The following is an 18,134-nucleotide window of genomic DNA, read 5'->3' as shown; positions in this document are numbered from 1 at the left end:
TTGCCCATCGCCGGTTCCCCTGTGGGCCAGATCTTGAAAACTGTCTCCTGTTAATTTGGTCGCAGACATTGAATGTCTTCTGCGTCAGATTCAGCATTTTGTTATCGAGGTTCTGGTTGTCCTGTCCTCTTTGTTATAGTATTACTGAGGATTAATATGACTGTAATTATTATATATACAAATGTGCTCATTTTAATAAATCTGGCTCAGTATCCTAACTTATTTATGCTTTTATGACCACGTAATTGTGATCAAAATCATGTGCCTATTATAATTACATCAGCTTTGCAGTGTTCAAATGGAGTGCTTAAAAAGTATATTGATAATCCTCATCAGCTGCTGGTGTAGATTACCAGTCATGCAGGTCCATTTAACTCCTAAAGAACACAATTAGAAGGCACTTAGACTTCTTGTATTTCTTGGAAGATTAAAATCGCACACATCCTCAGATGTTTCCCTCTCTTTTTCTCTCAGGTCACCTTACAGACGTTCTCCTCATGCCAAGTCCAAATCTTACCGCTCTTATTCTCGTTCAACTAGTCGCTCTGGATCTCGTTCCAGGTCCAGATCAAGGTATTTCTTTCTGCAAGTTGTCATCTTTTTTTTGTTGTTTTTTTTTTTAAACAATTGCTATTTTTTCAACTTTTATTAAATGTATAGTTCTGTAGTTCTTATTGTAGGTATTGATCCCAAAATTGACAGAAACAGAATGTTAACTTTTTACAGTTTGAGCCAATGGTTGATTTACCTCAAATTTAGAAAATATTGTTGAAAATATAAATAAAGTTAATATCCCCCCAACACACACACATTGCATTATTATTATTATTATTATTATTATTATTATTATTATTATTATTATTATCAAACTTTACCCCATCTTAATTCTAAAATTTTACATCATTTTTCTTTTTTTTTTTTAAAAGGCAAATGGTTCTTATCAGAGCTAAAAACCAGATAGGGGAACTAGATCAGATGATGTACATCACATTGACCATCAAGGTAGTTACAAGGTGAAGGAGGAAAGACTTCAGAAATGATCTTGGAGATGCAGTTGTTTCTGCTCAACAGTCTGGGAAGGGTTATAAAATCCTTTCCAAAGTACTTGAAGTCCATAGATCTGTAGTGAGAAAAATGAATTACAAGTGGAAAATATTCAACATTGCTGTCAGTCTCCCCAGTAGTGGATGTCCCTGCATATATACCCCAAGGTCAGACTGTGCAACGCTCAGAAAAATTGTAAAACCCCGGTGGCGCAGCTGGTAGTGCAGCCGTCTCACAGCAAGAAGGTCCTGGGTTAGTTCCTGCCGGGGACGCTGTGGGCGCTGAGGTGCGTGTTAGTTCCCCCATGACTTCGGCGCCCACACCCTGGGTGGGGTTGGCGAAAGGGCCTTTTTCTGTGTGGAGTTTGCATGTTCTCCTCGTGTTCCCTTGGGTAGCTAATGTGAGCTACCCTCACAAAAACATGCAACAGTCCTGGGCTATACATGCCCCCTCTGGTCCTATTTTTAAAAAACTGTAAAAACCCAAGAGCTCTTTCTCAGACTGCAGACTTTAGTTAACATGCTAGATGTTAAAGGAGCATGAGGCTCCTTTTAAGAAATGAGACTGATTAGCGCCACCTTCGCCACGATGGCCGTTGGGGGTACTGCAGCCAACAACGGCAAGGGAGAACGGGGAGAACGTGCATGCAGCGTCATTTGACGTCACATCCGCAGGACAGCGCGGGAAATTCCGGTCACAATTGCAGCACATTTTGCAGCACACAGCCTGTTCAAGGCAACGGAGAGATACGCTAGAGGGCTCATTCGTTTTGGTTTGGGACGCTTCATCTGACATTATTACTAGAAAACTTAAAACGTATACGAATTTTTTTTCAGAAATCCTGCCTCAATCCTGCCTCATGCTCCTTTAAAGTTCATGACGTTAGAATAGGAAAAAACAACAGGTAGTGCTTGTTAAGAGCCAGATTTGTGCATACTCCAACTTGACTGCTACTTACCGTTTTAATTCCCATGAGAGCTTTGGGGATGTACTTAGTTTTTCACACAGCTGGTGCTGCATTTTTACTTAATTTTTGTTCAATTCAATTTCATTTATATAGCACTATTACAACAGAAGTTGTCTCTAAGTACTTTCCAGAGACCCGCAACATGACCCCTGAGCAATTATTACATAAACATAACATAAACAGTGGCAGGTAAAAACTCCCCTGTAGGAGGGAAGAAACCAACCTGGACCAAGACATGGATCATAAGGGGGGACTAGCTGGGCAGAGCAGGAAGAGAGAGATCAGACTGAGAGAATGAAGAACAGAGAAAGGAGAGACAGAGACACAATGGCTAACTGGTGCAGTACAGGGATGACTATATAAGCAGATGTAAGCAGCAGACACTGAGGTGGTCGGAGGGGGGACTGCAGGTCAGGATGTCAGTCGGTATCATTGCTGAATAATGACAGTGTCACATATACTTTACTCTTCATTTGAGGTTTTATTTACCTGATTTTAAGACCTGATAAGGACCATATTATTATTTTCATCTTTTCCTGGTCAATAAAACTTTAAGTTGTTTTTTTTCTGAATCCTGTTTTCTTTCTATTTTCTTTTGGTCTTTTGTGGGGTTTTTTGCAGACCCCGCTCCTCATACTCCAGTAAAAGAGACTACCGTAGCCGCTTTCATTCCACCATTTCTAATCGGTTTGGCTACCATCGCCCTCGCTCCCCTACGCCGTCATCCTCTTCTTCATCTCGAGGTGGCTATGAATCCAAATCCAATTCACACCACCAGAAGAGCCGTCATCATAGCAAGGGGTCGGCCTCAAAGATGGGGAAAGAAAAGTGGAGAGAACAAGCAGGAGGCTCATTAAATTCTCAACATACAAATGACACGAGCAGCCTGGAGCTGGACAGACAGCGCTACTTGCAGTGGACGAAGGAGTACCAGGAATGGTATGAGAAGTATTTCAGCAGCTATACCACCCACTTCCACCAGCTGCCTCCTCCCCCTTCTCCTTATCTTCAGGACCCTCGCTGCCCACCTCCAAGTAGACTGGTGACGGGCAGCATGAAAGACTGCTCCCCTTCATCCGAGTCGTCCAGTGGCAGTCGCTCCCCTTCTTATAAGTCCTCAAGTGACAGTCACTCCTCAGCATCTCACTCCTTAAGTGACAGCTGCCATTCTCCTCGCTCCCACTCGTCCAGCGACGGGCGCTCCTCAAAATCAAAAGACAGGGCTACTCTGCAAGAACAAAAAACGGAAAACAAGCAAGTAATACTTAAAAATGATACAAACTCTGTGAAACATGAACAGAAAAGGACAAAGAAACTTGAGAGAAGAAAAGTGGAGGATTCTTGCTCCTCTGATTCAGGTGATTGTACAGATGACGGCAAAAAGGGCAAGAAGAGTGTCAACACTGAGCCCAATGCTCGCAAGGGTGAGCCCAATGCCCGCAAGGGTGACACTGAACTTGGGCGCACAGCAATTACCAATGATGCTTTAGAGCCAGTCCAACCTTCCCCCAAAGTAGATCACCCTTTAGACAAAGACTATGAAAAGCCAAAAGCCAAAAAAGAAAAACGTTTGGAAAGAGAGCAAGGGTGGAGAAGAGGTGAGGATTCAAACTCTATGAGGCGAAAACACAAAATAAAGCACGCTAAAAAGCCGGAAAGGGTAGGTGGACGTAGAGAACACCCTGACAACAGAAAAGATCCCGACTCACTACTGGGGAACAAAAGAAAAAGAGCCGGTCCAGAGAGAAAAGAGAGAAACAGCCGTGTGACTGTTAAACCTCGCACAGCTGAGGCTTCAGAAGATCCCGAAAGCCGTGAAGGAGAGTCTTCCAAGTTATCTAACAGAAAGAAGCAAAATACAGAAGAGAAAAAGGAGAAGAAATGTTCCTTGACAGAGAAAGACATCTGGGAGGGAGGAATAAAGGTGATGCCTCAAAAAAAGATAAGCATCAACATCAATCTGTGTGCGAAAAGGAAGGAGGAGAAAACTGATCAGGAGAACTCGCCTATAACGGAGATCTGTCCACAGGAAACCACAAGTCAGACTAGAGGGAAAGAGGAGAGCTGGAACGAAGACAAAACAGAAATGGAGTTAAATAAAAAGGGGGAACTCAGCGAGGAAAACATATTGGATGATAAAATCAAACCAGATGAACAAGAAGAAAGACAGATGTGGAAGGAAGTTACCTGCAAAGATAAGGAGGAGGAGTGGGGAGTAAATGCTGTGGATGAGGGAGATGGTGAGAAAAAAGCTGCAGGGAAGGAGGACTCATGGCATCATGTTCTTACAGTAGGGGAAGAGGAAAGTGTGATGGGAAAAGAAGAAGCAGAGAGAGTAAGACATGCTTGCAGAGAGGAGATGGACACGTCTGTCCTTAGGTCCCAGGAGCAGAGAGGAGAGGAGGAGAGCCCGTGCAGAGAAAATGGAGATAACCTGCAGAGGGAGGAGGAGGGTGATGGATGTAACAACACACCAGAAGATGGCAGGTCAGAATTTAACTCCTATTGACTTTTTTGGGGGACTAATAACAAATTAGTCAATTGGCCATTAGTTTGTGTTGTTATATAATAAGTGGGATCTTAATAAGGGTTCAGTAGAATTCTTCCTGTTAAAACTCAGCAGATTTTGGTGCTTCATCTTTGTTGACAAGGTTAATGGAGTTATTGTTTATGTTTATGATAAATACAGTTGTGCCTCCATGGTGGGTGACTGCGCTGGAGAAGAGAGTCATGACAAGAAGACTGTGGTGGAATCTCACACGGAAAACACTCAGGACCACGGTGAAGAAATCCAGAATGATCTTGTTCTCGAACAGGTGTGTTTCTATTGGAGCAGTAGTGGACGCGGGTTTATTGTAAAATGACTTTCCTCTATAGCTCTAATATTTGAAATACCACTGGCAGCAACACAAACCCAAATGATTAATCCACACCCATGATTATACAGTCCCATGACACTCCCATGATTAACTGTTTATAAACTGAGCAGCTTCTTTTCTTTTTTTACCGCCTTCGACTCTGTCAACATTGATTATCTTAATTTTCACAGTGCGAGGAAGCTGCTTAGTGGAAGCCATGGCTGATGGTTACCAGGACAGGTTTAGGGAATCAGTTTTTATTGACAAACTATAAACAAGCCACCAACAAACATGATAATTAATAGGGGTGTAACAATATATCGTGCCACGAAATTTCGCGATACAAAAACGTCACAATACGTGTCGTGGAGGTGACAAAGTGTATCGCGATATTGGGTTATTAATTTTAATGACTAGAAACGCGCATCCGACCGCGGCCGCGACCGCACCTCGACCCGCGGACCAAAATCTTCCTCCGCTCAGAAACTAGTCCCGTTTTGCGGTCCCGTTTTGAGCTCTGAACTTTTACTCATGTAAGTCTGGTGTAGAGTTAAGCCTTACCTTATTAAATTAAACCTTTTTCGGGTCGTGAGTAGGATAAACACGCGGGCAAATTCTGCTGAGTTCCAGTCTACTATAATGTCCGCTCGGCTCAACAGCGTAGGATTTTAGAACATCAACACAGCAGCTAGTGCCGTACTGTGGCGTATCACTCCGCCCAATCTAAAACATATTAACAACTACAGATAAACTGACTAGTGTCATTATAGTCCCTGATTTACATCAGAATATAAAGAATATACTTATAAAATAATGAACCCTGAATTACCAAAATAACCTTAACAAAAATACATCTCCTCTTACACTTATAAGGTGAGCATGAATCAATCTTTTTTATGATGTAAAATTGTATGTATTTATTTACTTTTATTTATTTATTTATTTATTTAATTTTAGTTGTTAAATTAGAAAGAAAAAATTCAAGTCATACATGAGAGAAACTATTCAGTTTGTGGCTAAATATTTTTAATGTATGAAACTGAAGATGCATAATGCAAACCTGACATTTACTTTTAGTTCAGTTTGTGGAAAATGGTTGGCCTGGCTTTCTCTTTAAAACTTAAACAGTTATAAAGCATTACAAACTGTAACAATAGGGCAAACGTACAGCATTGTTTTGTATGTTGTGTCTTTCAAATAAAAGAAATATTTTTCCAGTCGTATGTTCCTCATTCAAGGTTGTTAAAAAAATACTGCTATAATATCGTATCGTTATCGTGACCTCAATATCGTGTATCGTACCGTATCGTGAGATTAGTGTATCGTTACACCCCTAATAATTAACATCTGGGACCATTGTAAAGGTTTGGGAAAAACCTATCCTTTTGCTCCTTACGCTTTTTATAAGGTGTCCACTAACACCTTACTGAACACATGCAATGATGGTTGTTTGCTCAATGCTTTTTCTTACCATTATTGTTTTGTATAATCTCTCCTTTGCAGTTGTATTTTACCCACCTGTCTCAGGAACGGCAATCCAGATGGGAGAATAAAGAAGAGCAGGATGGAGAAGACATCAGGGTTAGAACTGACACTCACACTGTAGCTACACTTCATCCATCAGAGCCACTGACCAATAATGAAACACTGAAAGAAGATGAAACACTTAATGACGATGAACGGCAGCGACCACGGTCAGCAGAGGGTGAGAGAGACCGGGAGAAAGTGGCAGAGAGAGGAAGAGACAAGGAGAAACAGAGAAGCTACACTTTACCGTGGACACAGCCGGTTGTGACTCCCTCTAGTGGCCGTGATAGACCTGACAGCCATGTGCCTGTAGACAGAAACAGAGAGATGAGGACTGAGAGGTACAGGGACAGAGAGAGAAGAGACAGTGAGAGGCAAAAAGAAGATAAAAGATCAAAACAAGAAACAAGGGAGGAAGGAAGAAGAGACTGGGAGCGGAACAAAATGACCTCCGTCCAAAGGAGAAATCCTCCCTCCTACTCTCACAGCTCCCCTCTCCTTACATCACAAGAAACGGAGAGGAGACACTGGCAGCGGAGGGGTGGCCAGTGCAGCAGCAAGAGCTCATCCAGCGTGGGAGGCTGGGGAAGCAGCTCGATAAGCAGTCCTACCAACCCGCCTGATCCAAATGCATCCAAAACCTGTCGAGCCTTAATGTCTCTGGACCTGAAAAGTAAAGACAATGACCATGTCCGCCAATACTGTAACCAAGGTCCATCAGTGAGCTACAGAGACCGATACAAACCTGCAACGGCCCACTCTTCCAGCCACAGGAAGGACAGAGACCCGCTCTTTGGAGAATCCCTTGGCGGCCCTCAACGAGCATCTCCTGACTGGGAAATACAGCAAAGCAAAAGAAGAAATGAGAGCCGGGGGGAGAAAGGAGAACGTAAACCAGAAAGGGTACTTAAAACGGGGAGAGAAGTGGAGGGGAAACAGAAACCCAGCAGCAGCAGCAGCACTCGCTCATCAGCAAACCACGACAACGCCAAAGACAAGAGAGAGAAGGAAAAACAGCACAAGTACGAGAAAAGACACGCCTTCCCAGAGCTGCAGGGCGGAGACAGAAGAAAATACCAAACTAAGAAATCAAAGAGCTGTAAAGATGAAGCGGAGGAGGAAAACGGAGGAGAGGCAGGCAACAGGTGAAAGGAGGAAGGAGACAGCACTTAGAGCCGCGCACTTGTCATCTTGACTGTGAGGAAATAAGAGTAAATGTAATCCTGGAATGTGTTTCCTTTCTCTGACCAAATCGTGCCTGGATATATTTAATCATTATTTAATTTTTTCCCATGATACTTTTTGTATCACGTGAAGATCTGTTATACCTCGTATGACTCATCCAGAATTGTGAAGGCAAAGCACTTTAAAAAATGAAAATGATTGTGAATGAAAACCGATGCCACGCCTCAGAACTCTTTGAGTTATTTAAAGTTGAAAAGATTTTGCACATGCTTGCGACTAACTCACGGCTGCTAGAAAAACAAAGGTTTACACCGAATGAACCTGCAACGTTACAAGTTGCACGAAGGACGTCTTACTCTGACTAAACGTGAGTCGGTTATATGATTTGCCTCGCCCAGGGGTGCGTTATAAGATTTATGATTTGCCTCGCACAGGGTTGCGTTATAAGATTATTTAATTTATAAAAAGGCTGATTTATTTAAAATTGTTACAATGAAGATTTATTATTGCAGCCTCTGTGTTGTTTTGTTTTTCTTTTTAATTTTGTGAATGTGTAAAAAAAAAAAAAAAAAACAGCTGGATGGCTAAATTATTATTTACCAAGGGAAGATGTAACATTTCCTGTTTTTGATGGAAATTAAACTAAAAAAAAAAATCATACTGATGTTGTTGCATTTGTTTTTCCTTTTTGTGTTTAATTTATTTTTTATATCTAGTTATTTGTATGAATTACCAAATACTTAAAAAAGATACTAAACTATTCAGGGCTATTGACTGTCACGACGCAGACGTTGTGTTTAATTTATCTTGAAGTTTTTAGTTTTCACATCATAAATGATTGCCCTCTTGGATCTGTTTTATGGACTTGATTTTTTAAATATTGAATAAAAAAACATTTAAAGCAGCACAATGTAACTTTTCCACCTTAATATCATATTTCCAGAGTCATTGTGATGGTACATCAACTTACAACATGTTTAATGACACCTCTGTCATGGTCTGAGGGGTCTGTATCGCCTTCACTGGGACTATGTAACTTGGAGGTGGATGGTAGGAACCCTGCCACACTACTGGTAAAGCACTACCGCTTTTGTCCAAAGGAGCCGCCAAACTCAAAAGCTGAAAGTTACATTGTGCTGCTTTAATTCAACTTTTTAGTTGTTTGAAAACCCAAGATAGTACAATTGTTTATTTATTTTCTTCTTTTGAAAATTGAAACATTCTATTAATTTTCAGATTAATTGAGCAGCAAACCAAAGATTGCAACTAGGTTGTCTGTCAGTGGTCAGTTCTGTACAAAACCCCAAAAAATGTGGGTGCAACTTTTCATCCATCCATTATCTGTACTTTATCCTGGAGCAAAATACAGGGCTGCACCTCGGACAGCTCGCAGGCGAGTTCCAGCTCCACATAAGGACATCCACGTTGGAACCGATTTGGACCGTGAGGGGAAACCAGTGTCCAGGAACGAAAATCCACACAAACCCATCAACTAACAAACACCACCCACAAAAAAACCTGCTTGGATTAAAACTAGAACGCCTCAAGTTGTGGGGCAACAGCCCTAACCACCAAGCCCCCGGTTTAAAAACCAGACTGCTGCAAGTACCTGTGCGAACAGGTGAAGTCCTTGTGATCGTTTTTTATGTATAACCATATGTAAATAAATAGTAATTTAATGGTGCAATATTTGTTAGTTTTTTTTTCATGAAAAGCAGAGCTGCAAAACCACAAGAACAGAGGGAGGACTGTACTGATTAGTTCATCAAGAAGTGTGACTGCAGAGGAAACTGAACAGCCAAGAATGTTTAGGAGAAAAATTGATAAAAAAAAGGCTTTGGTTACACAAAGTAGCGATATTACAGACTGTTTTTATCATTGCAGCTCAAAATTGTTTTGATTTTTACACTTCTAAAATTTTGCCAAGATTTAAAAAATATAATCTAAAAGTAGCTCATTTCTTCAGCAAATAGTGTGGAGCATGCTTGTATGTGTTATGAAAGTATAACACCTGGAAACATCTTATTTATCTGTGAGTTGGTCACAAAGCCTAAAACTTAAACAATCTCATGAAAGAGTTTACATAAACTGAGCAAGTGATATTTCACATCGGAATGTTTAAGGTGAGACATTTACTTCTTTCTCTGATTATATCAAATAAACTAGTCTTTAAAGTCAGATATAGCATGTTTTTTTTTCTTCAAATGTAGCTTTCTTCTTTTCTTGTCTGAAAAACTCCTTTCAGCATTTTTGTGCAACTTTATTACCTTAAACGTAAAAATGGAGCTTTAAAGCCACTCAATGTAGCAGCACCACGTCTGCCCACTGGATGACGGAAGAGACTGTTGTGTTGACAAACGAGCCAATCACAAAAATGTGCTAACCAGTGGGTCCCGTTGTGTAGCTGTGCACTTCATTGACTACGTTTACATGCAGTCAAAATTCGGGTTATTGCTAATATTCCAGTTACTGAAACATTCGGAATATTCCGTTTACATGCATGAGCAAACAGTTATCCCTGTATACATGGTAATTAATCATTTGCGATATCTCGATCAAACCAACGATGCACGGAGAACATCATGACGCAATTACCGTCATTTCCACTTCTTCTTCCTGTATCCAAATTCAAAACAAATGCTGCTTCGCGCAACTTTTCGGTCAACTTCTTGTAAACATCGCTATCCCGGTACTTTCTACCGTCTACAAATGCCAAAATGTTCATATCCTTCATTACATTTATAAAATGATTAGTCTCCTCCTCACTCCAAAAGTGTAGCGTGGTCTTGTGTTTCTCCATGTTTATAAGTACCTCCTGGACTCAAAAGACCAAGATTCCTTGCGAAAAGAGCATGCACAGAAAACAAATTCATGGTCCGTTTGATCGGGATATTCCGTTAGACGTTTACATGACCGAATATTCGGGTTTTAAAAGGAGTAACCCACGGGGCACATTCGGGTTTTTAAAAACCGGAATATGAGCAAATTCGGGTTATTCAAAGGGGTTATTGGTGTTTACATGGCCGTGCAAAACCGGGTTATTGCTAATATTCAGGTTTTAAATTGACTGCATGTAAACGCAGTCATTGTGTCCTGCAGCTTACAGCTCTGTACCTTTAATCGGTCTGTATACTTACGTTTTTATTTTCTTCTCTGGCTTGTATCAGTATCAGCTTCTCCTAGTTCTTCCAGGTCAAACACTTCTGGGGATATCTTCTGAGCTGTGAATAAAGAATAAAGACTTTTTTTTTTATGTTACCATTGAGACCTTTACCGACAGCTCCATAGTTCCTCTGGCGCACTCAGCTCAAGCAACCATGAGCGGGACGAGCATTTCCAGACCATTCCAGGTGGAAGTCTGCTGGAGCCCGTGGTCAGACACGTGCAGGCTTCCCCGACTGAATGGGTTGAACCCAGCAAGCAGTGGGCCGAGCAGAAGGGGGTCCCGGAGCTCTGCTCGTCCTTGTTTCAGTTCTGGGATTTGTCCAGTTCTTCTTATACCGTCTCTGAGGCTGACGTGAACTTTCTTGTGATATGCTGCCCCCATGTGGCCACATGTTGTATTGCTACATCAAGTGCTGAAGTATACACAAGGCTAATATTACTTTCACTCCATCTCTGATTGTTTTTAGATTTTTTTTATTTATTTTCTGCCTAGGTCATGTGATTCTTTTTTCCTTTGCCCTTCTTTTTAAACATTATGTTAGCTTCCAAACAGCCACCCCTAATATCTGAATCAGAGACCAAGTCGAGCAGCACAATCCCATCCAAGTCTGAAACCCCTAGCTTACAGGTAAGGATTATCACTCCCAGCACCCTATATGTTCCTTTTCTTCACCATTTTTCTGCACAGAGATTCTGCCATAACTCACATTTCAATCAGGGATCAAAATAGCGGTTTAATCAGGACAAAGACATGCTGACAGTCTGCTTTCACACAGGTTAGTGTCTGTTGTGCTTTGTCGGTCTTTTGTGTTGTCTGTGCTGGCACCATGTGCCATCCCCTCTGTGCTTTGTGTGCATATATGTTCATAATTTGAGTTTACCCAGGCTTTTCTTGCCTCATTAACTCCCCAGAAGTAAGACATGGCAGAGATCCAGCGTCTCTGTCTTTCCCTCTTCCCTCTTTGTGTCTTGCTGCTGTGAGAGTAATCGCTCAGCGTTGTGCCAAGGCATGCTGGGACTGAACAGGCAAAAGTCTTGTTGCTGTAGGATGCCCAGCTTGGCTTCGGTCCAAACCTTTGACAGAGGGATACAAGGACACTTGGGATGATATTAAAACACAAATGTAACCTCTCCCGTCGGCTTCTTGTGTGCTGTGTGTCCTCCACAACAGCTACTGAACTTCCCTGCCTGCTTCAAGTGGCATTCATTTCTACAGCAAATTGTATTTCCTTAAATAGTATCCGTCTGTGCTTTATTGGGAGTATTTCTGCAAGGCGAGTATGCTGCAGACTAACCGCTGATGGAGAACACAAAAGAGCTGTGATATTGGGAAAGATCACAGACTGTCAAAGCTAGCTCCGGATGGTCAGAAATAAATACAAAATCTGTGTATTTATACATAAAAAAATACACAAATAACAAGTAAACAGCAGATTTAGATGTGAGAAGACACCAGGTACATTAGATAAGATGGGACATCAGGCATGCAGAGGTACAGATGCCACACAGACGTACAAAGATCCAGGCAGACAGGTGGACCCTGTAGCAATCAAGAGCAAGCATCACTCCTGCTCTCCCAGTGTGCCGTGAATCACATAGAAGGTACGCCTTTATTTTTAAGATTTATTTATCAGCCTTCCATACTTTTCTACTGCCTTCACATCCGCTGCAGTCTTTTTCTTCTTCTGTGCTTATTTGGTCCCTTCTCCTCCTTTGTTTTGTCTTGCTTTCTTCCGTCTGTGTTCCCTCCTTTGTGCCCGTGATGAGTGCCGGCGTCTCAGGGCACGATGCCAGCACTGCCTGATGAAGCCCAGGCTGTGTCCCCGTGTGTGTGTGTGTGTGTGTGTGTGTGTGTGTGTGTGCGCGTGTGCGCGCTGCTGTGTTCAGACTGGCTTGTTTATGCTTGGAGGCAGCTGCAGACACTTGCTCGGGGTGTTTTGGAGTATTACACACTTGTAGTCTTTGAGTCAAGGACCCTCTCCCAGTAAGTATGTATGTTATACTTACACACCGTAGTCCATCGTCATCTACAGTTCTGCAACCACAACCAGGAAATGTTGATCCTTTGATATAAGCTGTGTTTCACTGTACGCTTGTTTTTGTGGCATCTTTTTGCATTTTGCAACAGATTTCAATGAGCCTCAAAAACAAATGCTAAAACTGACAGAAACACGTAAAAGGAAAATGGGTTTTATTCGGCAGCTGTGGCCCATTTAAAGGTGAAACCATTGAACACAAACTCAAAGAACATTTATTGTAATGGGAAGTGATGAAATATACTTACATGGGAACTGTGGTTTGTTTGTTGCTGTTTTCCCTTCTACTAGTGCTAATGCTATTCCATATTTCAACTGGGCTTCATTTCTGTGTCAAATATTTTATTTCCCATTCCATACCTGTTTTCAATTTTAGTTATTTTTCAATTTTAAATTGAGGATTTTCTACAAAGGGCAATATAAAAGTGCAAGTTGATGTCAGTGACACATTTTGTTACAAAATGAAAGATACAACAGAAATGTAAAACTTGGACACAATTTTAATGTACTAATTCTTGGAGCATGTTATTAATATATAAGAGGACATAGAGTATAGTCTGAGACCAGCCCACAATGATGGAAGACACTTTTCCTGCAGTTTATTCTGAATTATTTTGGTTTGCTCATCTGCAGTTCAGCTGAGGACAGTTTCAATGTTTTTTGCAAGTCATGCTTTCAACTCCTCTGGATGTTTAGACGTTCTGGCGCTGCATACTGTGCATTGAAGACAGTGCATTGTGTTTTCCTTATTTTTGTCTGAGGACTTAAAAACATGAAGCATTATCAGCTTAGTTTGAAGCAGCAAAAAAGCCAGTTCCCTTTTAGGTGTGGAGTTAAATCCCATTCATGACATGATTTAAAAAGTAATTCTTTCCTATAGGGTCTCTTGCTCAGCTGTTTAAAATGTTTGTACTGGGTTAAGACCTTGCATTACCATAGATCCTGGTCACAAGTGGCCAGCATGTAGCACATGTGTTCACACCTGTCTAAAATATGCACGCAAATATGTCAAATGATTGTGTTGCCAGTAAACACCAATGCAATGCTGTTTTTAATTGCCAAAAGCAGCAGCTGGAAATAGGTGTAACCTGCAGGTAAAAACAAGAACTGGGATACCAGGACAAACACGGTCTGCCATCGTTTTTTCCCCAACTTTATTCAGTAAAGGAATATGTACAAAAAAAATCAGGGTGTATAACACAAGGAAACAAACAGGAAGAAGACATCGACTGACAGAGAGCTTAATGGCAGTCAGTTTAGTAAAAGCATGAGCTAATGACATGACTTTATTAGCCAGTCTTTGAATCTGTCCCAGGATCATTTTATAATCCTCTTTAACTGTAAAGGTGACATTATGTTCTTTTGTAAAATTTGACCCATTTTTCCCACGTGTAGAGCAAGAACAAGCATCTTTTCAGCTTTGTTCCCGACGGCCAGTTTTTGAAAGGGGAATGAATCCCTCCCGTGCTCCACTCATCCACCGTTAGCTCTGTACTGCCCTCTGAGGAACAGCAAATGCTCCATGATGTGAGTTTAGAGAGACAGATGAAGACGGGGAGGCTGGATTATTGTCTGCTGTGTGTGTGAGGTCAGAGTAGCTGAACTGTGCACCCGATGAAATGTTGGAGCCCTAAACAAAGTGAAAAGGTTGTGTTATGTGCTGATGGTCAGCTCTGTTTGAGACGTTGGACAGGCATCATGAGGGAGGAAAAGCCTGAACTGCACATTGCAGTCTGCTCAGGAGCTTCTGTTGGAAGCAGGAAGTCTCTTTGCTTTGGCTTGTCAACCATCTGCCTCAAAAGTCTGAACGTGGGAATGGGAACCACTATTCTGTAAAGTTCAGACCCAGTCATGTTAATCTGGGCAATGCATTCATCTGTTGTATATTAAGAAAACAAAACGAGCCGGATTTGTGAATCTAAAGTTCAAATGCAGGTTGAGCAAACAAAATTCCTCCAGCTAGCAAACAGACGTCCTGCAGAGGCAGACTGGGCCGGGTTTACAACATATCAGTGCCATCTGAGCCAGAGTTATAACCATTGTTCATTTTTTATTTGTTTTCATTTTTATATTTATTTTTTCAGTTTGTTTGATTATTTTAGTTTAGTTTAGGTAGGTTTAACAAGCAGTTTTTGGAAAAATTGATTACTTTTAGTCTAGTTTTAACTCAATTTTAGTCTTAGTTTTTGAGGAACTGACTTACAGATATTGACACACACAAAAATCTAAGATAAAATAATCCTGTCAACAATACTATACAGTACAAAAGTCCCTTATTCTTTATTTTGAGTAATTACAATGAGAAAACAAAATTAATTAGAACGATTAAGCTACAAATATTTTTTTTTTTAATAAAAAAAATGAGGCACAGAATGAGAACAAAGTTAATTTACCTGCAATTTATTTTGTTAACTTTAGTTTAATATAAATTTTTAGTTTTTCTTTTTATTTCAGTTAACAAGATAATTTTTTCACTCTTAGTATACAATGTACCAATTGCATGAAAATGTTAATATAAATAATTTACAACATCATACACTTAGACATATGAGAATTACCAATTTAAATGTCATACATTATCTCATAAAATTGCATGAAAAATTTCCTAAACCTTAACATTTGCAAGAAAAAACACTTGAAGGAGAAAGTTTGCAAGAAAATCCTGCTGCCAGCTGGCAGAGGTTTTTTTCAAGTAGGTGAAATAAATAATACATTTTGTCACATAATTTGCTAAAAATGAAAAAAAGGTTCTGGCCTACTTCTACTTCTGGCTTAAATCTTGTATACTGAGGCCTTACTTTGTAGTTTGCGGCCTCCTACAGGTGCGGCATGCATCTGCATTAAGCAGAGCCTTCAGGTACATACATTTTCATGCTCTCTTTGGGTCTTAATGATTCCAGATTTATTTCATTATGAATGAAGTGTGGATTTGTGGAAAGAAATAAGTTTCTCGTTGTGGTGGATGTTTTACTCTGCTTTATTATTTTACTCACCCCACGGTTACTGCTAGGAACCTATGAAGAGCTGCTGCTAACGTGACCTCTGGTAGAAAGTTGAGCTAAAACAAAATAGTACTAAAGACAAGCTTATGATTTTCAGCGTCACATAGACTTTTACTGTACAGGCGGCTCAAAGTAGGACACGATAGTAAGAAACAAGAGCCTGACATGTTCTGGTGCCGTAACACTGCAGAGCTCTCCGTGATTCAGGGGAGCTGCAAAGCTGCTCTGTAGTTTTTACAGGTCAGTCAGTCCTCTGTTTTTACGCGGAGTCTGTTGGTGGCAGATGTTTCTCTACCACTGATGGAATGAGTGTGAGTGTGTGTGTGTGTGTGTGTAAGGGGGGGCACTATATGCAATTGTATGTATGCAAATCACAGCCGCTTTTGTATTTCTTAATCTTGTATGGTATTTAGCATTTGTAATGTGTCAACATGCACCCCCACTGTGTCCCTCACTGTGCTGCAGTGTGTGTGTGTGTGTGTGTGTGTGTGTGTGTGTGTGTGTGTGTGTGTGTGTGTGTGTGTGTGTGTGTGTGTGTGTGTGTGTGTGTGTGTGTGTGTGTGTGTGTGTCCGGACTCCTGCCTGGCCCTGCCTGTGACCACAACTGTGAGCAGAATAACAATGAGCACGTCAGGCTACCCAGACTCCGGTGTGTGTTTCCTCGTGGAGTTCATGAACAGATGGATTTAAATCGTTGCATGCTCAGCTACTGGCTAATACTGACTGCAAAGGTCTTTCCTCCAATTATTTGTCCATTTTACTTTTTTTTTTAACCATTAAAAACAAAGGTTTACCCCCTTCATCCCACTGAGAACAATCACTGCTGGCATTTTGTAAAACCACAAATGACATACTTATTATCTTCATCTGGGAAAGCCACGGCTTTCCAGCCGGCTTTAGGAGACGTGTAGTTTCCCGCCTCTTACATTTGCAAGCTATTGTCCTGATGGGGGTTGAAAGGCAAGATATTGTTTGATAATAAAGTTGGAAGAACTAGGAAGAAATGGAGAGAGGAATTGAATATTGACAAAAAGCCAATGTGACCGACTCAAACACCTTCAGTCATGTGTGTGTGTGCAACGTGGGGGCCAGAAGCACTGCGATCAGATGAATCCGTCCTTCCTCAAGGATTGCACAGATCATGCATATTTATCAAGACGCTTTACTCCCCGTCTTCTCCTTTGTCAGTCCGTTGATTTGTATGTTCGACCACACCAGAAGGCAGGACCTCGGCTGAGCTGTCTAGACACCTTATTTATGGTTCTGTTGTGTGCGTGTGTGCGTGTGTGTGTGTGCGTGTGTGTGTGTGCGTGTATGTGTGTGTGTGTGTGTGTGTGTGTGTGTGTGTGTGTGTGCGTGTGTGTGCGCGTGTGTGTGTGCGTGTGTGTGTGCGTGTGACAGAGAGAGAGAGAGAGAGAGAGAGACAGAGAGAGAGAGAGAGAGAGAGAGAGAGAGAGAGAGAGAGAGATAGAGAGACTATGCTGATTTTCTTCAACACCAACCAGACTATGTATGTATGAACAACCCGTCCTGCTCAAACTATCTAAATCTAAATGAAGGATTACAGATTTCCATTTCATTCATTTCCACCTGTCCTCCTCGGTGCGCCCCCTGGTGTTCACCGCCCGGAACTGCAGCGGCTGAGGCCGGACAGCGATGCTAAAACTGCTAACGCGGTGTTGAGTTGCTACTGGCCAAACAGAGGTCCAGAGCGCAGAGAGAAAGTGGAAACAAAATGTACGTTTTGTAAGTATTTTATCAGCATGTGTGCTAATACGTGGGTATAAGTCAACAATGAATGTACTGGAAAAACATTGAACCATGATTGTGTGTATGTGTGTGTGTGTGTGTTGCTACATTCCTCTGCACTCCTGGATGAGGGAGCTGCGGTATTTTGTTTAATTTGTGTATCCATGGCAACGGCTGCTTATCACATGGAGGAAAAATGGTGTACAATGCTGCGTGTGCAACATCCTAATGCACATACAGTCATGTGCATTCACACAGAATCAATCATTTCTTTACAAATGTTTTACATTGTGCTGCTTTTTGACCCGTTTAACATGTTTGATGTAATGTTATACATTTCAGGTAGTTCATCATTTACTGTTTCTTTTCTGATTTACTTCCCCTTATTTAAAGTAAAAATCAGATTTTTTTTATTTTATAATTAAGAAACGAAGTATAGCATATATATATATATATATATATATATATATATATATATATATATATATATATATATATATATATATATATATATATATATATATATATACATATATATATGTATATGCATGTATAGTGTCTCGATAAAGTATGTGCAGCTGCAAGTGATCAGTTAATTAAA

At 41.0% G+C, this 18,134-nt stretch overlaps 1 protein-coding gene across 2 annotated transcripts in view; it reads left to right on the top strand.

Moving 5' to 3' along the window:
* The window catches only part of LOC133422021 (E3 ubiquitin-protein ligase RBBP6-like), a 28,167-nt gene extending 19,946 nt beyond the window's left edge, over positions 1-8,221 (top strand). For both annotated transcript variants that reach the window (XM_061711882.1, XM_061711883.1), the window contains 4 exons: positions 475-573; positions 2,633-4,498; positions 4,701-4,827; positions 6,373-8,221. In XM_061711882.1, the coding sequence (XP_061567866.1) occupies positions 475-573; positions 2,633-4,498; positions 4,701-4,827; positions 6,373-7,545 (3,265 nt within the window). In that variant the 3' untranslated portion in view covers positions 7,546-8,221. The remainder of the gene's footprint in view (positions 1-474; positions 574-2,632; positions 4,499-4,700; positions 4,828-6,372) is intronic.
* Positions 8,222-18,134: the final 9,913 nt, after the last annotated feature.

Source organism: Cololabis saira, chromosome 21 (genome assembly GCF_033807715.1).
Source record: "Cololabis saira isolate AMF1-May2022 chromosome 21, fColSai1.1, whole genome shotgun sequence".
Lineage (NCBI taxonomy): Eukaryota > Metazoa > Chordata > Actinopteri > Beloniformes > Belonidae > Cololabis > Cololabis saira.
The sequence above is the reverse complement of the archived record's forward strand: the minus strand, read 5'-3'. Positions and strand labels throughout refer to the sequence as shown.